We start from the raw sequence: 24,768 nt of genomic DNA, 5'->3' as shown, positions 1-24,768 counted from the left end.
TCACCATAATGGTCATCATTAGTACAATGAAACAGAAAATAATAATCATTACTGAATAATGATCATTAATGTTATTGACCATCAGTTATGAAATCATTAGTGCAATGAAACAGAAACTAATAATCATTACTGAATAATGATCATTAATGCCATTGACTATCAATTATGAAATGCTCAAAACCGAAATTAATAATAATAATCATTAAGAGAATAATTATTATCATTAAATCGTTTGACCAACTTTTGAGACATTCATTCACACACACTTCTAACTAATTTTTCAGCAATCCTCCACATGAATGGAGGTCGAAACAACATTATTCCGATTAGATTTCAGCAGTTGAATCTTGCATACAATAGGTAGATGTTATTCTTTGAACCTTTGCTTATGAAGCGCACTTAACCCACTGACTCTAAGTAGACAACGATGTCTTTGAACTCATCTGTCGTTTGTGTAGACGACAATACACTTCACACAAGACTCTCTCTGACAAAGTCAAGTCCTTATAGTTATGTTCGTTATGGTCATGAACATGAGCCTGGTTCTGCGAGAGCCATAAAGTATTGTGCCCCAACAATACCCTTCGAAGCGACCCCACTTCTCTCTCACATAGGTGATTCACCATGTATGGTTATCTTAGTCGAATCATTAAAAGCCATAGGCTTAGCCTTACACTTGTCACTTTTAGGAATGGACTAGGGAGTTTACCAACCATGTAGTAAACTACCTTTTAAATACGTAGGGTTATTCCCTACACAGTGACCTCATTAATTCATACAATTAGGTTTTCTTATTGAACTCAATTCTTGGGTTCTCCAATCTGTTGAGTTAGGTTTCCTTCGTATGAACCTTTAATTTTTCAAGGGCTTTAGTCCCATTCCTATGGACGACTTCTGAACTAACTCTCTACTTAGGCCTTTTGTTAACGGATCCGTAATATTATCCTTTGACTTCACGTAGTCAACAGTGATAATTCTTGTAGAGATTAGTTGTCGTACCGTATTATGTCTACGTCTAATATGTCTGTTCTTACCATTACACATTGTGCTATAAGCTCTGTCAATTGCCAATTGGCTATCACAATGTATACAAATGGCCGATGCCGGCTTAAGTCATCTTGGTATAATCTCAACAAATTGACGTAACCATTCTGCCTCTTCGCTCGCTTTATCTAGGGCGATGAATTCTGATTCCATCGTGGATCTAGCTATAACCGTTTGCTTAAACGATTTCCACGATACAGCAGCACCTCCAAGTGTGAATACATACCCACTTGTTGCTTTGGAATCATTCGTGTCAGATATCCAATTTGCATCATAGTGTCCTTCGAAAACTGCCAGATATCTGTTATAATGCAACCCGTATTCCCGAGTGTATCTTAGGTACCGAAGCAACAGAATCACACAGTTCCAATGAATTGAACTTGGGTTGCTCGTGTATCTACTTAGCTTGCTTACAGCATATGCTAAGTTTAGTATAGTACAACTCATAAGATACATCAAGCTGCCGATAATTCTTGAGTATTCCAACTGGTTAACGGGTTCACCTCTATTCTTAGCTAGATGTTGACTCGCGTCAATGGGAGTTCTAGTTACATTAGAGTCATTAGCATTAAACTTCTCAAGAATTTTGTTCACGTAATGGGCTTGACTTAAAACAAGTCCACTTTGGGTTCGTGTGATTTTAACTCCCAAAATCGCATCCGCAAAACCCATGTCTTTCATGTCAAATCTTGCCTTTAGCATGTTCTTTGTGGACGTTATGATTTTGTCATCACTTCCAGCAATGAGTATATCATCTACACATAGATACAGAATGACATATCCATCTGATGCGTCCTTCACATATACACATTTGTCACATTCATTGATTTTGAGCCTGTCATCAAGCATGACATGATCAAACTTTTAATGTCATTGTTTTTGGAGCTTGTTTTAATCCATACGAGAATTTTACAAGTTTGCAAACTTTCTTTTCTTGTCCAATGGCTATGAAACCTTCAGGTTGTTCCATGTAAATCTCTTTCTCCAGATTTCCATTCAAGAAAGCTGTTTTCACATTCATTTGGTGAACTTCCAGATTTCAAATGGCGGCAATGGCAAGCACCAACCTGATGCAGGTTATTCGCGTAACTAGCGAATACGTATCAAAGTAATTTAAACCTTCTCGTTGTTTATATCCTTTGATCACCAACCTTGCCTTATACTTATCGATGGTGCCATCTGGTTTCATCTTCTTCTTGAAGATCCATCAATATCATAGTGGTTTACATCCTTGAGGAAGATCCACTAGTTCCCCAAGTATAATTTTGTAAGATAGAATCTATCTCACCTTTTATGGCTATGATACTTAGTAATTATCATAAAATCATAACAAACGTCATAATGATCATTAAAGTGTAATAGAACAGAATAATGATTATTAGTGCAACATTTGAAAACATAACAAACGTCATAATGATACTTAGTAATTATCATAAAAATCATAACAAACATCATAATGATCATTAAAGTGTAATAAAACAGAATAATGATCATTAGCGCAACATTTGAAACTGAAATTAATAATAGTAATTATCATTAAGTTTGTTGTTACATTTGAGTTTCCTCTTCTGCCATGTAGGTAAGGAAGTCAGAGCCGAAGGATTTTTCAATCCTTTCCCGTTTACTCTTTCTAATTTCAACTTCCTCTATTTCGGATTGTTCTCGAGGTTCATCTTTTGCACCCTCGTTTTATAGAACAATTTCCTTAACCGGTCTAAAACAACTCAGTTTTCCTTTACCTAAGCATGGGAACATATGTTCAAACGATGATGCATCCTTTGTTTCTAGTTTGGTGCCTTTGTTTATTCCAGGGTTCTTGAAATCATGCACAAGAAAACGAAATGCACCACCAGAACGAGTGTATCTTATAAATATACAATCCACTGTTTTGGGTCCTATTAGTAGCCGTTTCTGTGGTGTTACTACTACCTTGGCTAGGCACCCCATACTCGCAAGTATTTATATGATGGTTTATTTCCATTCCATAATTCGTATGGAGTTACATATTTCTTCTTATTGGGTATCATGTTTAAGACATAATTCGCCGATAAGATTGCTTCCCCCACATGTCTTGGCTTAAACCAGAACTTATCATCATGGCATTCATCTTTTGTTTCAAAGTGCGGTTCTTGCGTTCCGCTATGCCATTTGATTGAGGGGAGTAAGGAGGCGTGAGTTCATGTATGATTCCATGTCTTTCACACAAATAAAAAAAAAGTGAAACATATTCACCTCCTCGGTCACTCCTTACTCTTTTGATTTTCCGAGTTAGTTGATTCTCAACTTCGGCTTTGAACACGATAAACTTATCAATAGCCTCGTCTTTACTCTTAGGTAAGTACACATTGCAATACCTTGTACTATCATCAATAAACGTGACGAAGTACTTACTCCCTACACGAGTAGGAATTACTTTTAGATCACACACATAAGTGTGGATCATCTCGAGCGGTTCGATGAATCGTTTAATCTTTTCGAATGACGATCTTGTTTGTTTTGCTTCGACACAAGTTAACTTTGGTGACCATAATCGAGAGGTTATCAACCTCACAAACCATATTTACTTGTCGAGCATTTTCATTCTTTGGAAGCTTACACTCATTGGCCCTATTATCTTGCTTTCCACAATTGTAACAAGTTCATTGGAACTTTATTTTATTAATAAAATTAATATTATTATTTATTTATTATTATTATTATTTCTCCCCTTAGGACCAAGATTGAAGCCTTTCCCATTTTAAAGTCCAAGAATTTAGCCACCGCGAACTTTTTAACACATACATCTTTTGTTTTGTATTTGCGGTCTAAAGACTTCCATAACTTTTTGGCAGTCTTGGACTTGCATTACACATTGTACAATGCATCCACCATACCATTCAAAACATAATTCTGGCACAAGAAATCCGAATGATTCCAAGCTTGAACCGCGCTCACCGAATGAGCATCCATTTCCCTTTTATCAACATGGGGAACGGTTTCAGTCAAGAACCTCGCTAGGTTCAACGTGGTCAGATAAAAGAATATCTTTTGCTGCCACTTTTTAAAATTCACACCGGTGAATTTTTCCGGTTTCTCAGCATGAGACATAACTGCATTAGGCAGTGGTGCAACCAAACTGGTTGTGACCGCTACAGCAAAAGTAGCAATCGCGGGAGCATTTTTACTTCGGCCCATAGGCCCAACCCATCAGACCTACTAAATTAGTCTGCTTAACAATGTTACACTTCGGCCCAAAGAAAGCTGCGAAGTCCATTGGATCACTAGCATCGGAACTAGACAAAAGAAACTGAGCTGCCACATAAAGTCATTTCAAGGCCGGTGTGCTTGACCCATTATGGTCTGCCTTGATGTATACAACCCATTATTGGGATTCCATTCTGAAACGAAAACACAGGAACAATTAGTAATCTGTTTAAGTTTGTTGGTATTCCTGTATTAGAACCAGAAATAATAAATAGAAACAATAAATGATAACGGTAAACCGGGCTTGTGTTTGACACAATTCCCTTAAACAGATTCGCGGTCTGTTCCCAGGGTACTCCGGTTCGAAGCAGTAGCGGACTGTCGGACTTGATCACTTGTCTGAAACGAAATCGTATGATGTTGCAGCAGAGAGGAAGATAGAGTTGTGTGTTTTTCCATCTGGGTGTATGAACTGAAGCATTTCATCTAGTTTTATATCAATAAAACTAAAACTCATAACTTATTGTTAACCATAATAATACTTAGTAATTAGTGCATAATTATCATCATAATGGTCATCATTAGTACAATGAAACAGAAAATAATAATCATTACTGAATAATGATCATTAATGTTATTGACCATCAGTTATGAAATCATTAGTGCAATGAAACAGAAACTAATAATCATTACTGAATAATGATCATTAATGTCATTGACTATCAGTTACGAAATGCTCAAAACCGAAATTAATAATAATAATCATTAAGAGAATAATTATTATCATTAAATCGTTTGACCAACTTTTGAGACATTCATTCACACACACTTCTAATTAATTTTCCAACATTGTGTACCTTGACATCTAGGGTACCAGAAATATCTTGTTTTGTGTTGCTTAAACTTATTCTATTTATCATTATTTCAGATTGCATTCCCTTGTAGCTAACTAATTTGTCACCTGGCCACTACTTTTACATGAAACTTTTTTCACTATAAGTCTTCTTTCAACTTCTTGATAAAATTCTCTTTTAACCTCCTTCTCAACTTGAGTGTTGGACCGTTGGTGGAAAAGGAGGCCGCCGGCCTTCTTCGTCTCCTTCTAGGACTTGAGCAAGTTCTAAACCCTTCCAACGGTGGACCCTTAATTGGTTCCTCCACCTCGTCTATCGATGGATGCTCAGCTTCCTTATCGAATGGAACCAACACGTCTTATCCATGAACTCTTCGTTTGGCATTCTTCATTGATAGCTTTACTTTAGGTATGCTGAAGTGTATATACATATTTACACGACATAAGATGGCAAAACTCACGCGTATTATCTTCAAAAGCATACCACTGACATTAAATCTTTAATAGCATTGGTTAAATTGGATTAATTATTTACCTTACATTAGTATTCAAGCCATCTCCTATCATGTAACCTAATGTGTGCCTACATCTCTTCTTTAACTGACATTAGATTATGACATTTTTAATCTTGTCCTTTGTATTTTGGTTTAAACTTTCGTAACAAAGTATTAACACTTGATAGTTGATACTCTTAAGCAAAAGCTAACTTGTCACACTTTAGCTCTCAAAGCATGGCTATTGTTGTTTCTTACTTTATTACTTAGACCACATACTTTTAGGGTGCATAGAAAACTCAATAACTTCTTATAATTAAAGCTTAATATCATAGGTGTTAGTATAAGACATCATATTACATGTTTAGTCTCTATGCTATCACTGTTGTAACGAATGGTCTAATATTACATGTCTAGCCCATATTCTATCACTATCGTAACTAACGGCCTAATAATCTTGATGGTAAAAAAATATTGGTGTGATTTTTTAATCCTCCCAAACTCAAATTCCATTTTCTATTTCATTATATCTCCCTTCAATTTTATCGTGCTTGGTGACAATGATAGTTTACTTGTTAAGATGGTTACCTTTATGAGTACTTCCATAGTTCCATCAAATATGGTGAGATTTTTAGGTTGGTAATCCTTGATGCCTACTTCAATTTCTCTATATGAAGAGTTTTACCTTAATCAGATTTGTTTAACACAATCAGATCCTTGTAAACTTAGTTAGCCAATTAACATATAAATGATCTTAATTTACCATAGATAACACAATAAAATAAAAAGTATTTTTTTTTTGTCTAAAGCTCTAAACTCCATTTTCTTTTAAATTTTGTATTGCTTTTTTTTTGTTTTTACAATAGAAACACAGATATAAGGTATTATACTTTTATTCTTCTTGTCCTTAGAGATACAAGCATAGGTTTAAAATCTTATTAAAGAAAAGTTTAGATTACATCGAAACAGAAGGCAAGCGGGCAACAAGCTGCGCCGCTACCCCTTTTTGAATCGCAAAACCCAATCTTTTAAAAACTATATTTGCTGATCTTGGAGTCATAACATTACTATGCATGACTCGCTGAACACGGGTAAGTAGCTCCACAGCTTCAAGCACGAGGAAACCAAAAGTGTCAAAAGCAAAAGGAATAAATACATGTTGGTTGTCAAGACACGCCTTTTCATGTTTTGCCACCTTACCTGAAGCAGCTTTTAATGCGGCTTGACCGACTGCGTAACCACTACTCCCTAAGCCCACCAAAGGAGAAACCCCTGTTAAATCCACACACACGTGTTTCCCTTCTATCCATCCAAACACCAAAACGTCAGCCGGTCGAAGAGATGATCTTCCCTCTGATGGGTCAGTCAGAAAATTCACAGGTGCTTCTTTCTTAACAGAAATTCTAGCTCGCCTGAATATATCAAAGAGCACATCCCTAACCAGATCGTGTCGGTACTTGAACCCCGGGAGCTCTTTACAGTGCACCGCGTGCTCCCCATATGAGTCTAAACACGCCTTACGACAAACAGGACATATCTCATCAACCGGAAATAGAGGAATCATGAGGCGATACTTAAGGATACTACGATACTCCACTGGAGACATATGCTGGCCTAACCCATCTATAGGGATAGCAAGAAGAAAATCTTGAGCATGTGGTGCTTGTAGACACTCAAAAATGGCTTTTTGTCTGCTTGTCATGTTAAAGTGTGACTCCATGTCGTGAACAATTTTACTAAAAAGAGCGCTCGCCAATGCATGCTAGGCTTTAGAGGGGGCGGTCTCTTTGTTAGAGAAACTGCTAAAATCGACGCTTGGAATCATATCACGAAGACAAGCCAGAGAACAAGAATAATCAGAATCCATCCCACATATACCACTGTCTCGCAAAATGTGATCCTGAAGCACCTATGATTGGGCTCTCGAGGCCACAAACGCATAAGAGGAAGCCTCTACTGCCGAATACAACCCCAAACCCCCATTCTTAATGGGTAAGGAAGCAAGTCGCCATTGGAGGTCTCCAAAGAAAGGACCTCCACAAACTACAATGTCCTCGATCGCCTCACGCAATCCCTTGTCGAAAAACACCGCTGCCTCCATCATGTGTACAGGTTGGCATGTTCTCAAACCGAAGAAAAGTTTAGCAATACCCATACATGATCGAAGCAAAAGTAACTCACTCTGCGGGTCACCAAGTTTTGGGAGAAGACGCATCAAATCAACAGCATTAGTAGCTCTCTTCTTTGCCAAACCCTTAATAAACCCGGTGTCTTTACTAACAACTCCCCCAAGAAGCTTCACCCCTAATAATGGTCTCCCGATGTCAGCAGGGAATAAACCGTCACGAGACTTCGTACCATCACAAGAAGGCCAAAATAGCTCAGTTTTCTTAATATTCAGTTCAAGACCCAAAGTTGGACCTGTCACCTTAATGATATCCAGCACTTTAGCCACCTCCATTGAATCTCCTATGACTGTCCCATCATCAAGATACCATGCATGAAGAAGAAGCTTGCAATTGTCTCGAATATGATACACAAGGGGGTGTAAAACAAGGGAAAAAGAAGTGGTCCCAATGGGTCTCCTTGTTGAACCCCTGTGGTGGACCAAATATTATCATCCCCAAGATATAGTCTTGATGGCTGCCCATATAAAAATTCCACCCACAAGGAAATAGGGCATCTGATCCTTACCTCATGAAGTAAAGCTGATCTATCCACCATATTAAGTGCATTAGAAAAATCAACTGTAAGCATTGCAAGAGACCCATCAGTATGGCGCTCACTCAATACCCTGTTGGCGCTATGTAATATGGCCTCCGCACCACCCGACACACCAACCCCAAACTGGAAATCATTAAGGTATTTGATTATTTCTTTGCCAGCCCCTTTCATAGCCACCTTAGAAACTAAACGCCTCCATATAGTACCCACTGCAATAAGTCCATATAGTACCCACTGTAATAGGCCGAATCCCGTTGCCAGGTTTTAAAAGCGGTGTAAGAGGAGGATATGAAATTTGGATGCATCTCCATTTCGTAGTTTTGGTCCCACTCATCTTGTAATCATCTAACCTTTGAAAACCATTGGTTTGGTCACCCAACCCAACCCAACCCAACCCATTTATAATCATTAATAATTTATCTCATTTTGATTATTGTATAGTGTATATAAGTTTACAAATTTGCATTATGCCTAAACTACAACTTTGTATATTGGATGTATTTTTGTTTTTTAAACACGGATTAAGTTATTGTATTTTTTAAAAGTTAGAGTTGTTTTATTTAATTTCTGATCGTGGTGTCATTTTCTGACCTCGAGAACAAAGCATGAGAGATAATATTTGTCGTCATTTCTCTATAACGCATGCTTTTGTGGATTATTTGTCCATTTTAATATAATCATATTGATTAGTCAATTTCATCACTTAATTAAACCTAATAACACAACCCTCAAAAACAACTCAATAAAAAAACATTTCACAACAGTGTACATGCTCTCATCCTCTTTTTAAGTTTTTTTTCCTTTTTAAGTATAAAACTATAATAAGATGTTTATTAAAATTTTAATTATATTATTATTGTTTTTAACAAACTAAAATTGATTGAAGGTGTGATCCATCCAATAAAATACAGATGTTGCTTCATGACATCTTTTGATGGATATAAAGAAAATTGATAAAGCAGCTTTTAATCAATTAATTAATTTATTATTATTATTATTATTATTATTATTATTATTATTATTATTATTCAAATACATAATAATGGATGTAATAATTCAATCATATGATAATGTAAGGCTACTTGTTAGAACTTACTTTATTATTATTAGGAATAGGAAAGTTATAAAAAGTAAAGCGTTACGAACATGTCCTAAGTTATTCATGATGTGATTTCATAAGCTCATAAACCAACTAACCAAGTTTGCAATGGATATCATATAAGCTTTTAAACCTCAGGATTTCTCAAGTCGTTGGCTTCCAAATTGCAAAATATACAACTTTGATATAATGAGCACATTATAATCTAGATAAACCATGATAACTTTCATTATGTCAAAGCATAACATGTTAAACAACCTACACTTGAACATTTGCTTTTAACATAAATGAATACGCTTCAAATATCTTTCCTGATTTTCATAGTACCTATTCATTTGTATTCAAATGAAGGTGGGTTTGGAGCATCAAAGCTCTCCAAAACCTGTGTCTTCGCACCATTACTTGGGGCGGGTTCCTTCTCTTTTCCACCACCAAACAGCCCTCCAAACCATGATGACGACGACGAAGATGATGGAGAAGGCACACTATCGATGTTTACTTGAGGTTGATTAGAAAGATGGCCCATCGGAACTGGCGGTACACCGCTCATATTAGGCGGCATGGCCTCTACCATAGGAGGAAGATTCTGAGGTGCACTCATGATCTTATTCAACATGATTCCCGCTCCCTCGATCATAGCAAGTAAAATACCACCAAAAGCCGCAGACCGGGAGGCGGCACCAAGCCCCTGGCGCATCTGGAGGAACCCACCAGTGGCAGCACCGGCTATTATCGAGTTCCAAGGATCCTCTTTCTGGCGGAGATACACCATTGTGCAATCAAAAGTGGAGAACAAGCCGCCCCAGACTGCAAAACTGCCACCAACGCGTGGAGCATTCATCTGCACTGCTTGAATCCCGCCTAGCAAGCGGTCGCCTTTGGGAGAGTTGTAAGTGCCTTTCAAGAAGTGGAAGGCTGAACCACCAACCACACCCATGCTAAACGCTCCACCGATGTCATCTAGTATTCGGTCCGGACATGGTTCGCGAGAGGTCTCCGGGGTTCCCATTTAACCTTCCATTTGACAAATGTTATCATTCTAAGAAAAAGTTTCTCTTAAAAACGATATACACCTTAAATATACGACTTGCACATTACTAACCTTACATCAAATTTAAGAGTGCGTATGAAAACAAAAAAAAAAAACAATCCGAACCCGGAAAAAGCAAACCGAAACAAAAACCGACAATTTTGTTTATGATTTTATAAAAACCTAGTAAAAACCGAACCGAACTGAATTTACAGACTTTCATATTTTACTTTTCATATTAAGTGATTTAAAGAAGTAAACAAATATTTAACACAAATTTATATTTTTACAAATATTCAACTCAAATATTTTAGCCCAGATGAAAAATAATCAAATAGTTATTAATAAAAATGATTTAAGCCCAAAATTATTTAACCCAATAATTTCAAGCTCAAATGGCAAAACTGAAACTGAACCCAAACCAAAAAACGGAAAACCGAACAGTGAAACCCAAGATTCAGTTTTTGGTTTGGTTGTAGTCCAAACCGACCGAAACCAAACCGTGCACACCTTTGATCAAAATCATTTCTGCACAAATCAAACCCAAAAATTTATAGATTTTCATATTTTATTTTTTATTTCAAGTAATTTAGAAAAAATTAGTAAATTTTAAACTCAAATGTATATTTAACTAAAATTTTGAGCCCAAATATATAATAATCAGATAGTTACTAATTAACGAAACGATTTAGGCCCAAAATCATTGTTTTGGGCCAAAATGTTTTTCGACCCAAAACTTTCAAGCTCAAATGGCGAAACCGAAACCGAATCAAACCCAAACCGAAAACCAAAACCAAACGGTTTTCAATAACTCAGAAAGCAAAGCTTCAGTTTTTAGTTTGGTCCGTTTTAGTCCAAACCAAACCAAACCGTGCACATATTCATGAAAAACCCGAGGCCAGAATTCATGGAAAATAATTTGGAAGCTAAATTGGGAATAACAAACCAGCTTTAACCAAAACCCCTAATTTTTCAGAGAGTTGATTTTACAACTTGAAAATCTTGACCTAATATATTATCTACAGATCCCCAATCATGTAATCAAAGATATAACAGCCATACGACGGTAGTGTAATTAGCTCAATCAACAAGCAATTGGACCAACTGCTAGCGTTAAATTAAAAATTAATTAACGAGTACTAAAAATTTACCTCCTCGTCGCCGGAGAGATTGTCAAGTGTGTGGCGAATTAGTACGGAGATATTGAGTTTTCTTTTGCTTTGCTATATATAGGCCACATATGTTACAGTAACGACATCGGTACGATTATGGTGTTCATAGTTTAAAACCGCGAAACCCCGGTCATCGGTTTGGCTTCGCGGTCGGTTCTTTTTTTACATTCGGTCGGTCGGTCGGCTTCAAAATTTTCAAACCGCAATGAATAGTTTGGCTTGCGGTTTTTATTGAAAACCGGCCGTAAAAAACCGGACCGGACCGTAGGATTTGTTTATATACAAATTTTATTTTTTGATATTAGATTTATATAATTATTTATAATATATCATATGTTTTAAAAATTGGGCTTCTTGTCTTAGCCCACTATAAGATGCTAGTGTGTAATTTAGCTCAACTTTACTAAAAATCCGGTATCCCGCCATGTTTTAGGCTTAAATTCTGGACAATGTGATTAATTATGGAGAACTTGTATTTTGGTTATTTTATTTTTGGACAGCTTGAAAACTGAACTTGTGAATTAGAGTTTAAGTTTTGACAATAGCATATTAATGCCTAAACCGTGAAACCGGTCGGTATTCATTTAGGATTTTCAGTATCAATGTTTCCGGTACCAGTATTAAAATCTCCAAATTTGATGCACGAACCCTAGTTTCATGATTCAACCAAACAATAAAATTAATGAATCCCAAACTGTCTTCAAGTATTTAAATACCTCGGTCAAGCCGAAATAAAGAGTCTCGTAGCCCTAACAACTAATATATAAACTAATTTTTTTAAACGGCACTTGATGTTATAATAACAAACATAGAATAATATATTATTAAAATCAAATACGGTAACAGCTAATGACTAACCGATAATTCGTGAAGTTCTCCTAACATTGGGGAAAAAAACATACCCTGGTCCTTGGTGGCTTGCTTGGTCAAACGCGGAGAAGCCTGGTGGTCAACGACGAACAAACAATAGTGGTCGGCAGGGTTGGTTGTTGTTCAGCATTCACAAAGAATGAAGGAGCCAAGTAAAAATTTCAATCAACCACTATTTCTTTTATTTTGCATTTCGTTTTAATATATATTTTTTAGTTTTTAGTTTTGGCCTAATAATTTAAACTTGATTAAATGGATTATTGATAAAAAAAAGTTTTGGGCATAAAAATTATTAGATGGTAAAGATTTATAAGTTTTATATTTTAAATGTATATATACGAAAATATGTACAAAAAAATCTTGATCCCTAAAAATAACGTGCCCTGGCCGATGATACGCCCGACACCACCCCCAGGCGGCCCTGATGAATCCTACCTAAAAGAAATCATAAAACATGAAATTTTCTAAGCAATATGCCATTAAATAAGAGATTTGATCCTCATACACCAACCTTCATCTGGTTAGACGTGCCTATACGGCTCGTATAGGCTTATACGAGCCGTGTAGGCTACGCATGACTGTCAGGGACAAAAAAAAAAGTTTTTTGCAACCTATACGACCGTATAAACCTATACGAGCAATATAGGTGTTTAATATCTCGTATTGCTCCCTGACACACCATAAAACCTATACGGTCGTATAGGGCTATATGACCGTATATAAAACTTTTGCAGAAAAAGTCAGCCTACTTTTGACCACTATTAAGCGCCGTCGAAAAACGACTGTATGAGATGGTTATCAGTATGTTTTGGCCAAATGTTTTCTTGTTTGCTTAATCATGGATTGATTATTGTGTATATACTATTATAAAGTGTATTATAATATAATTTTAAACGAATGTTTTCATGGTACAGCTACAAATTATTTAGCCATGTATGTTATGTAATTATTAATAGACAATTTATTCTATTTTAAAATATCATATTTTGCTTAGCCAAGTAGTTATGTACTTAATACATAAAATTTAAGATATCAACGTATTAATATTTAAAATTGTGTTAAAAAAATTGTCTATACTGCCCGTATAGGCCTATATGGACCGTATAGGGACAAGCAATGAGCGACAAACATCCGACACAAAGTTGCAAGATTCAGGTTCTATATGACCGTATAGCCCTAATGAACCGTATAGAAAAAAAAATAATGTGTGAGAATCTCGATTGGTGTGGGAGGATTCTAAGCCAATAGTAATAGACCAATATCTTCTATTTAAAACTTCAATTCTCATTAAAAATTGGCGCCCACTTCTTAGGCCATGCGTAGTGGTTTTAACTACTTGTTTAGTTAAAATGACACATAGACGCCATGCAGATAAAAATTAATTCACTAAAGTCCTTTTTAAATCAAGTGTAGCCGTTTTAACTAATTGCAATTAATACTTATCATTTTATTAGTTATTTTTTTAAATCAAGTTGGCGACCCATACGAAAACGGCATCAGAACAAAACATGATCATACAAAGTTTTTCAATAAAATAATCTTGCATCAACCGGTTATGAGCCCCCACAAGATTCCGTTATAGTGGTGGTCGCCGTCTAAGCAGCTCCGATTGTGATGTACTGATGTTTGCCTATGCTCGATAAAAAGTTTTACCCCCATTGAAATCACTTTAATTATCACCGCATCATTCACCTCCCAAAAAAAGATAAATCGTTGGATATAGTCGATCCATTTTTTTATAAAATATGTGAGAACTACAAAGTGAATTGTGAGTGTATTGTTAAAAATAAATAAAGGTTTATATATATAGACAATTTATTTATTTTAATAATTTTGGCATTGAATGGTGTGGCAAATTAATTTCCCAACTGTCATGGATTATCAATTGTTTACATATATATCAATTGTAGCTATGCACTGGCGCCGTTAATAGAATGGCGGAGAAACACTTTAGCGCTCAACTCACGAGATGCGTATTGGTTTTAGCTAAAGACAGGTCACCATTTAGCGCTTATCATTTCACCCGTTCGTGTAGTGCTTATGTCTAGCTTGTTCGTCAATCACATTCACACACACATAAAATCGACAGATGAAAAATACGTGTATTCCAATTGTGAGAATGACATCTTTATGAAAAATAAATTTCGTTCAAAGGAATTCTCGACCCACGAATAAATAAAAGGTTGATGCAATAAGATGAAGAAAAAAACTTTGGCTAGGCCTAATACCAATTGAATGCAACAGTGAACAAATGGACTTGTATTTTAACGGGTGATTTCAATTATAATAACATATTTCATAAGTTATAATGTCATCATTAACATTCAAACATAGCGAGCCTAACAATAGTGTGGATCCACATGCTCGGTATCTATCTTTTGGAACTCGCTTCTGTCATTATACCAATCATCAACTCCCTCTGCAATGGTCTGCAATACCTCTCGTTTTAGAACAAACATATATATATATATGTGAAACAATAACTATGTTTAAGATACACTATAGCCAATGCATTTTACCTTATCGCCTAGTTTCGACGTAGCATTTGCGAACCGCGTCGATTCATCAGTTTGGCAGTGAGTGTAGCAAGTGTTTATAAGCCGTCCTTCGGTTGGACTCTTAGTAACCGAATTAATCGACCCTAAAAATCCTGAACGGAACTCTGTAGCGCAAATGGGAAAACAATGTCATGAAAATGTTATATCAAGAATGAAATAAGGTAATTGCATTTATCACCTTGGAGTCGTTGAAGCTGCGATGTCGAACATTCTTTCAGATCATTTTTGCACTTAGTGAACTCACCATTGGGATCGGATTCATTTGTTGCAAACATGTTGGCTACCTTGAAAAGTTTAAGGTAAAACAACTAATGAGAGACAATGCACATGTTATGATCGAATGTCACGAAATATATGCATATATAGAACTAACCTGCCATGTATCGAAAGCCGAGTTTACTACGAAAATAGGTGTGTTGATGTAAGGCATAGTGAATTCAGGGAAGAAACACTGCAATGGAAATTGAATTTTGAAAAATTAGTACAATTTTGATTTAAACAAGTAAACAAAGAGTAATGGCCGAATTAAATCGATAAGCGGTCTTACTAAACCGGGTTTCATATTTGAAGTGCATCCGGATGGTAAACTATTCGCCGATCCCTAAAATGATAGAAAACTGATTCATTGTTTATAAAAGATAAAAGTAAAGTCTTTGAGCCTAGAGAAAGAGATGGAGTACATGTAAGGTGACGATTTTGTCAAAGTATTGCTCAAAACGGTACTCTCCAGATAGGTCTTTCCTGTTGAAACATTTGCATTAGAAAACAATCATATTTGTTGCGAATGATAAATTCTAGCTCTATGTATACTTGTGCGCATATTTGAAAGAGAAAAAACAATGGGCTTACACATGAGGAAAATAACCGGCATCCGCAATGCATTTTACTTTAGTACTTGGTGGGAAGAATCCGTGAAACTTGTCGCAAAGCAATGTTGAAGCCAAACCACCAGCTGAACACCCAGAGAAAAGAACCTATGATATCACATATTTTTGTACACCATAACAAAATATTAATACACTTTACCCCATCGATGGTTTATGAAGGTAGGTTATAAAGGTATAATAATATTTTTCTAATTAACCGAAGAAGGGCAAGTTACATTTTGTGCATCCTTCATTCCAAGGCTCATTAGCTCCTCTACAATGGCATTAAACACCCTTGCACTTCTAAAGTATAGTTCGTTGGCCTATATTGAAAGGGTAACATATTAAAAAATGTACTTTGTTATAATTAAGATTATCTGAGCTGGGTATATAGTTTAAAGTGTAAGATTTATTGATTTACATGATCAACTTCTTCCACATCTCCGGTACATGATGACCCGTCACAATATCTCATGTACACCCGATTCCAGTTATAGAGGTCTGAAAATAAAATGTTTCAACATTAAACTTAAAAGAAACCTTAAAAGTTGAATATATGCTAAGTTTAGTATTTATGGTTAGGTCAAATGGGTACTAGGATTTTGATCTTGTTGATTGCTCAAAAGCCCTGTGAAGTGCAATTCCGACATCAACTTTGAAGATCCCAATCCGTAGCTCAACGTTTTTCTTTTAACACAATCTTCTACTGTATGACACTGAAGAGGTATGTACCCGCTTCAACATCGAGCGGGGCGGGTCAACCCACAAGATATATACAAGACATTAGAAATCAAAGATATTATCAAGGCACAAAGCCAAAACTTATGCGCACAGCGCATATCGCATATGCTCAAGCATCACATGCTTGCACATATCACATATGCTCAAGCATCACATAGGCTCACGCATCACATATGCTCATGCATCACATATGCTCGCGCGTATCACATGCTCACGCATCATATATGCTTATGCATATCACATCGTGCGTGGCGCATCCGCGCGCGGCGCATATCACATACTCGCGCATCATACATGCCCACCCATATCACAGTTGCGCATGGCGCAGCTGCGCGTGGGGCATCTGCGCGGGACGTGTATTACATGCTTGTGCGTATCACATCTGCGCATGAAATATCTGCGCGTGAGAATAAAGAGAAGACCTCGCGCATCCTCAGGATGGGCGCATATCACACATGCACATAATCAACCTCGTCCTTATCCAAATCAGGATTAGGGCAACCTTGATTGTGCACGTCAGACAACCTTCCAGAAGGCATCTTTTTAAGGAATAAGGATATGCTGATGTTGACAGCTGCTAAATGAAAGGTGGACAGCTCAGCATGACTCATGGGTTACCACGTGATTATAACCAATGAAAAAGCACCAGGTGTCTCCAAGGACACGTGGCGCAAATCGATTGGAGGAGGCCAACAAAACCCTAATTTGGTCCCAGCTCAATCAGTGGAAACCCTAGCACTATAAATACAGCATCAACTCCACAAGGAAAGACATACAAAAACACAGTCACACAATCATACAGTATTCAGCTATTAAGCAATACTCTCCAGATTCCCTTACTCTCACATTATTATCTTCTCCTACATATACTTATTCTCACGCCGGAGGGTTACCCCAAAGAGGACCCCTCTGTCCCTTTCTGAGGGGTAAGTTAACGGCGCTGTTCATTTTGTAGGTGGAAGAACATAGATCCAGAAGAACCATCGGTGAAATAGTACAATCAAAACCTGAGGAAAGTAGATCTGCTACCAGTGAGTAGATCCACGTTTCTTCATTGGCGCCATCCACTGTTACAAACGGCAATCAGATCTCATCAGATCTACATAAAAAAAAATCAATCACCATGGTTTCTGGCGTTCGTAACGCTGATCAAGCTCTGGAGGATATTGAACGTGAGGGTGTCAATGAGGGACAGCAGTTTCTGAGGGTGCCGCGTGATTCTACGCGCACCACCAGTAACCGTCCCTTCATCACAACCCCTCACGGCCAGACTGAAACTCCTCCAGACGATCTCACGTTACAAAATCTTGCCGGCGCGAAACTGAAAGGATCAATGGGTCCAGAAGAAGAAACAAATGATCCGAATGAATGGCTCAACATGAAGCTCAACCCGAGCAAATGTACTTTCGGCGCGGAAGAGGGGAAATTTCTTGGTGTAATGGTCACTAAGGATGGTTTCAAGGTGAACCCTGAAAAGGTGGAAGCCATCCTTGACATGCCTTCACCAACCACCATGAAAGAGGTTCAGAAGCTGAATAGTAGATTGGTGTCAATCAACAGGTTCCTAGCGAACCACGCCAGCAAATCTACTCCATTCGTTAACACTTTGAGGAACTGCTTGAAGAAGAGCCAATTCAAGTGGACGCCTGAGGCTGAGCAAGCTTTCAGTGAGATAAAAGAATGTCTCATAAAGCTGCCCGCGCTCACAGCTCCACTTCCTGGCGAAACCCTTACATTGTACTTGTCAGCTGGAGACCGCGCCATCGGCGCAGTATTATTGGTGGATCGCAAGGGGATCCAAATGTGACATCTGCCCCGATCCGACCCGACCCAGGTACCCGTTTCTCTGACCCGATCTCTTTCTTTCATGATTTAATATTTATTTATACTTATATTTTACTTTTAATAATAATAAAATATTTTCCTTCCCGCCTCTTTCTCTCTCTTTCTTTCCGCCGTCCCGTCCCTCTCCTTCTCTCCGCCTTCTCTCTCTTGTCGCCGTCCCGCCCTTAAGCCTTGAACCCCCTTCTCTTATTTTTGTCCTTTGTTTCTTCCCGCCTAAGGTTGTCTGCGCAGCTCCACGCGCCAGACCCCTTACAAGGAATCCTGCGTGAAGACCACCTGTTACAGCGATACGCGAGACGAACTCTTCTCGCAGCGCGCTAAGAATTGTAATTCTTCTCGCAGCGCGCTAAGAACGGTAGTTCTTCCCGCGACGCGCTAAGGATTTGTAGTTCTTCTCGCAGCGCGCTAAGAATCGTAGTTCATCCCTCGACGCGCGAAGAATTATAGTTCTTCCCGCGGCGCGTTAAGAACGGTAGTTCTTCCCGCGACGCGCTAAGAATGGTAGTTCTTCCCGCGGCGCGCTATGAATGGTAATTCTTCCCGCGGCGCGCTAAGGATAATAGTTCTTCCCGCGGCGCGCTAAGGTTTGTTCTGTCAGCCTTCGCCCTCAGCGCGTGCGCTCGAGCCTTTTCGCGTTTAACCCTTTGAGTTTTCTTCTGTTTAATCTAGCCGTTTGCTTTCGTGTTGTCTTATCTTTGGTGCTGTTGACCTAATCTGCTTTGTCTGAAAAGTTACTTTCGGCGCAGCATGCGCACCAACCCCATTGGTTGGCAGAAAAAGTGACTGACATTATCTTTTGAGATCTGCTTTTGCCATGCTTGACCAGTACCTTTATCTGATCCGCCCATGCTTTTTACTGTTCCCTGTCAGCTTTATCTTGCCCCCTGCAGCTGTATCTTTTGATATCTTTTGCTTTTGGAATCTTTTACTTTTTGAGATCTTTTTCCCCTTTTCTAGGGATTGTGTTCCCTAGGGTTTCTCTATAAATAATAATAGTATTTTTCCTAACACTACACACACAAAACACTTAATCTCTCCTGTTCTCTTGCTCCTTGCTCTCTCTGCCGCCTCCTCTCTGCCTCCGTCTTCCTCCCTGTTCTACCCTGCTTTTCCGGTAATATATATTATATATAATAATTTACTTATTAATTATGCTAACTTATAATCAAGACTTAAAACAAATCATTAAAACAATAATCTTATTTATAGGTTAACTTGTGCTTGTTTAAAGTTGGTTCTTGCTTTATCTTACACCGCATCGTTTATCAAGTGAGTAATCTCGTACCTAATCCCTTTTTATTTTTAATGTTTTGGATGTTCATGTGTTCGTACAAACTTGAGTCTTAAAACTTGTTTATGAACTTTAGTCGCGCAGTATCCCATGTGTTGAGGACGTTTACTTGGCTGTTTATTTGTATGTGTGTATCATTAACCGCTTTGTTCGGCCTATTCCGAAGTTTTCATGGATCCATTAGATGAACACGGGAGACCTATCGTTTACGGTTTTCTATGTTTACACTTGCACAGATGTTTTCTCGTTTTTGTGCTCAATTGGGAGCACGGATTGAACTATGAACTATGAGCTATGATCTATTTAGGCTTGATCACAATCTGATTGCACCCTTGTTAAACACCAGACATACACGTGTTGCGCGCAGATTTATGTTATCTATGTATTGTATTAAACTTGATTTCTCACCAACACGCAAGTGTTTGACGTTTATTTTAACACATGTTCAGGTTTGCTGTAGCTGTTCTGAAGCTTGTGGACACATAGGAAGTTTTCTTTATTTTGGACCTAGATTAAAATGTATCAAGACAAGTTTTTGCTGTTTCGATATTATGATTTATAATATATTGATTTATGATGATTTATGTTATCTTGTGTTTACCTTGCGCTGTGCGCGAATAAATGTATTTATTAAATATTGACACCCAATAGTGTCACGAGTAATGAAACAATATGTGGCGCCCCGATGTTAATCCGCCTTTGGTCGGGGTGTTACAGATTGGTATCAGAGCTCGTCGACTTTAGGATAGGTGGTTAGACGTAACGGCCTAGAATACCTAAGAGTCCCTTCTCGCGTATGAGAGAAATCTCATGTTTGCGCGCTTATTGTTAATTACTCGTTATTTATGAATATGCTCGCGCTTGCGCAGTATATGATTTTATGTTTTATTTCGCGATATTTCGATTTTTGTTGAATTTCGATTTTTATTGATTTTTCTTACATATTCGTTTGTTGGGTTTGAAAATCCGAAAAGTCATGGTGATACATGAATAGTTGATTTTCAATTTCCATTTACGATTATGTTCTGAGGTTGGAGACTTGAAAAAGTCATGGTGATACATGAATTGTCAACCTCCAATACTCATTTTCTTGTGTATTTCATATCGAGGATTGAAAAGTCATGGTGATACATGAATCGTCAATCTCCAATACTCGTTTGCTCGTATATTTTAAATTGGGAATTCGGAAAGTCATGGTGATACATGATTGTCGATTCTTGATTCGAATTTGTTACCTTTATTAAGTCTGCATCTAGGGTCATTTATTTTACTTTAACTTTTGACAGTAACTGACTCCGCGAAACCAAGCTTTTCGAGGTTATACTTTGCGCTAAAACCAAGATATTAACTAAAATTAAAAATTTTTATAGAATGCCTCCGCTATCTCGTCGCCAACTCAAGAAGAGAGAAGCCTCGCGCAGACGCTCGCAGCAACGTTCCCAGGAAATGGCCGCCGCAATAGCCCAAGCTTTGAGCCAAAACAATACCAACACCTCTGGTTACAACATTAAATCCTTTAACGCGGGTAACCCTCCAAAGTTCACAGGTCTTGAAGGAGCCACCGTGATGCTCCAGTGGCTTGAGAAAATAGAAAACACTTTCCTCCACACCCAATGCCCCTCAGACAGACGAACCCTATATGCTTCCAGTGTCCTGGAATCTAGAGCGCTTACATGGTGGAATGGAGTAGCTCATGCGCGTGGCGCAGAAACTGCTTCCAACATGCTCTGGGAGGAATTCAAGGAAATTCTGACGCGAGAATTCTGCTCCTCCCAACGAAGTTAAGCGCCTGGAGGAAGAATTTTGGAATCTTAAGCAATACAGTGGCGAAGCGCGCGAGTACGCGACGCGCTTCCATGAACTAAGCCTGCTTGTCCCTCACCTTGTTACCCCTTCCCGCCGAGCCATAGAGAAATTCCTTGGGGGTCTCCCCATGGAAATTCAAGATTCTGTATGGGCCAGAAACCCAGTAACCCTCTCTGACGCCATCGAGTTGGCCGCTGTGCTCAGCGACAACCATGTCAGAGCAGGAACCCTGTTCCTGCGGGGAACAGAAGAGACCAAACTCACCAAGACTGCCCCTGAACCAACAAAAACCAAACCTGAACCCTCGAACCGTAACAACCTCAAGCGCAGGCGCAAGGCCTATGCGCTTACCAACCCGCCCATTGTCCAGCAACCCATTTATCAACCTCCAATTTACGCGCTTAACCCACTGTCAACCTACCCAACACCTCCTGTAGTCCACAACTATGCCTTAACCAATCCCGCACTCCCTGCCCCGCCACCTAAGAAACCTTACACAGGAAATCAACCCTTTTGCCCAACCTGTAGACTTCACCACCCAACCCAAACCCCGTGTCGGCAATGTAACCGATGTGGCCGCGTTGGTCACTCTGCCGAATACTGTAGAGTCCCTCTCGCCAACCCAATTGCGCCAACACCACCAGTCTACCCGCAGAACCCACAACCAACCTACCAAAATCCACGACCCAGGTCGTGCTATAACTGCGGTGATCCCAGTCATTTCCGGAACGCGTGCCCAAGGCTACAAGTTCAGATTACACAAGCGAATCCGGTGAACCAGATTTCAAACCAAGTGACGCGTGGACGAGCTTTTAATATAACCGCGCACCAAGCGCAAGCGAATAATGACGTAGTTAATGGTACATTTTTGCTTAACGGATTTTATGCTTCTATACTTTTTGATACTGGCGCCGATCGAAGTTTTATTTCTCGCGCCTTTGAGCAGAAGCTTGCGCGACCGCGCGATAACTTAAAAGAAGATTTTTCAGTTGAATTGGCTAATGGTGAAACTATTTTAATTAACTCTGTGATTAAAAATTGCACGCTTAACCTTAACGAAAACGATTTTCTGATCGACCTCATCCCCATGCCTCTTGGGAGCTTTGATGTTATCATTGGTATGGACTGGCTCTCGAAGAATCGCGCCGAAGTTATTTGCGCCAAGAAGTTGATTCGCATACCTCGAGAAAATGGTGATCTTCATATCTACGGCGAAAAACCCTCCCGCGGTCTTAAACTTATGTCTTGCGCCGAAGCCCGAAGGCTCATGCGGAAAAGGTGTATTGCATTTCTAGCCCATGTGGTTAAACCCGATGAAGGAAAGAAGCTTCGCGATATCCCTGTTGTGCGTGATTTCCCTGAAGTTTTTCCTGATGATCTTCCTGGTATCCCTCCCGCTCGTGAAGTCGAGTTCCGTATTGATCTTGTCCCTGGTGCTTCCCCCGTAGCTAAATCTCCTTACCGTCTTGCGCCCGCTGAGATGCAAGAATTGGCAAGCCAACTTCAAGAGTTGACAGCTAAAGGATTCATTCGCCCTAGCTCTTCGCCCTGGGGTGCTCCGGTGTTGTTCGTTAAAAAGAAAGATGGATCGTTTCGCATGTGTATTGATTACCGCGAGTTGAACAAACTCACTATTAAGAACCGGTATCCCTTACCGCGTATTGACGACCTCTTTGACCAACTCCAAGGTGCCTCTTGTTTTTCCAAGATCGATCTCCGCTCTGGCTATCACCAGTTGCGCATCCGCGATGAAGATGTTCCGAAGACTGCTTTTCGAACTCGTTATGGCCATTTTGAATTCTTGGTCATGTCCTTCGGTTTAACCAACGCACCCGCCGTCTTCATGGATCTAATGAATCGGGTGTGTAGGCCTTTCTTGGATAAATTCGTGATCGTGTTTATCGATGATGTTCTGGTGTATTCTAAGACCAAGGCCGAGCATGAGCAACATCTCCGGTTGGTGTTGCAGAAGCTTCGAACCGAGCAGCTCTATGCTAAGCTTTCCAAGTGTGAATTCTGGTCTGATGAAGTACAGTTTCTTGGTCATGTTGTTAACAAGATGGGTATTCATGTCGACCCATCCAAAATTGAAGCAATCAAGAACTGGATTACGCCATCCTCTCCTTCCGAGATCCGTTCCTTTCTGGGCTTAGCTGGTTACTACCGGCGATTTATTTCGAACTTCTCAAAGATCGCATTGCCTTTAACAGCTCTAACGCACAAAGGTAAACCGTATATTTGGGGCTCGAAGCAAGAAGAAGCCTTTCTAACGCTCAAGCGTTTGTTGTGTGAAGCTCCTGTCCTTGCGTTACCTGAGGGTAATGAAGATTTTGTCGTGTACTGCGATGCCTCCAACCAAGGTCTCGGTTGTGTTCTTATGCAACGAGGCAAGGTTATCGCTTACGCATCAAGGCAACTTAAGGTTCATGAAAAGAATTATACAACTCACGATCTCGAACTTGGTGCAGTTGTTTTTGCCTTGAAGATCTGGAGACACTACCTTTATGGTACTAAGTGTATCCTCTACACTGACCATAAAAGCCTTCAGCATATCTTTGATCAGAAGGAACTTAACATGAGACAACGCCGATGGAACGAACTCATCAGCGATTACGATTGTGAGATCCGGTATCATCCTGGTAAGGCTAATGTGGTAGCCGATGCGCTCAGCCGAAAACCCTGCCAGCTTAACTGTATCTTGCCGCGCACCCAGCTTCACTTCGCGCCGATTCAAAGCAACCTTGAATCGCGTATTCGTGACGCGCAGCGCGCATCCATCAGTAATGGTAATCTTCGCGCCGAGTTAGCGTGTGGCGCGGAAGCGCACTTTGTCCCTAATCTGAGTGGAATTCTCTGCTATCTCAATCGCATCTGGATTCCCTTTGATGAGAATCTTCGCGCTGATATCCTGAGTGAAGCGCACAAATCTCGATATTTTATTCATCCCGGCGCTGATAAGATGTACAAGGATTTGCGCATAACTTATTGGTGGCCCGGTATGAAGAAGGATATTGCTGTGTTCGTAGCTAAATGCCTGACTTGTTCTAAAGTAAAAGCTGAACACCAACGCCCATCTGGTTTGCTCGAACAACCAGAAATTCCTACGTGGAAATGGGAATGTGTAGCGATGGACTTTATTACCAAGTTACCTTTGACAGCAAGCAAACATGATAGCATTTGGGTAATAGTGGA

General features: G+C 39.1%; 2 protein-coding genes across 2 annotated transcripts in view; both read right to left on the bottom strand.

Annotated features, from left to right (window-relative positions):
* Positions 1 to 9,701: 9,701 nt before the first annotated feature.
* On the bottom strand, positions 9,702 to 11,599 carry LOC143588041 (mitochondrial import inner membrane translocase subunit TIM17-2-like). The gene is made up of 2 exons (XM_077069158.1): positions 11,579 to 11,599; positions 9,702 to 10,411 (listed from the first exon to the last, which is right to left on the bottom strand). The coding sequence occupies exon 2, from the start codon at positions 10,404 to 10,406 to the stop codon at positions 9,729 to 9,731; it is 678 nt and encodes a 225-aa protein (XP_076925273.1). The 5' UTR covers positions 10,407 to 10,411; positions 11,579 to 11,599; the 3' UTR covers positions 9,702 to 9,728.
* Positions 11,600 to 14,808: 3,209 nt separating this feature from the next.
* The window catches only part of LOC143588035 (pectin acetylesterase 7-like), a 36,142-nt gene continuing 26,182 nt past the window's right edge, over positions 14,809 to 24,768 (bottom strand). Inside the window, exons 3-11 of the mRNA XM_077069155.1 lie at positions 16,315 to 16,394; positions 16,130 to 16,216; positions 15,877 to 16,001; positions 15,708 to 15,768; positions 15,575 to 15,628; positions 15,401 to 15,478; positions 15,206 to 15,311; positions 14,989 to 15,131; positions 14,809 to 14,898 (exon numbers count right to left, since the gene is read on the bottom strand). Coding sequence (XP_076925270.1) covers positions 14,809 to 14,898; positions 14,989 to 15,131; positions 15,206 to 15,311; positions 15,401 to 15,478; positions 15,575 to 15,628; positions 15,708 to 15,768; positions 15,877 to 16,001; positions 16,130 to 16,216; positions 16,315 to 16,394 — 824 coding nt within the window. The remainder of the gene's footprint in view (positions 14,899 to 14,988; positions 15,132 to 15,205; positions 15,312 to 15,400; positions 15,479 to 15,574; positions 15,629 to 15,707; positions 15,769 to 15,876; positions 16,002 to 16,129; positions 16,217 to 16,314; positions 16,395 to 24,768) is intronic.

This window comes from Bidens hawaiensis, unplaced genomic scaffold (assembly GCF_021521415.1).
Source record: "Bidens hawaiensis isolate Kalapana, Puna unplaced genomic scaffold, B.hawaiensis_p1.1 tig00035957_1, whole genome shotgun sequence".
NCBI lineage: Eukaryota > Viridiplantae > Streptophyta > Magnoliopsida > Asterales > Asteraceae > Bidens > Bidens hawaiensis.
This window is presented reverse-complemented; position numbering and strand designations above follow the sequence as displayed.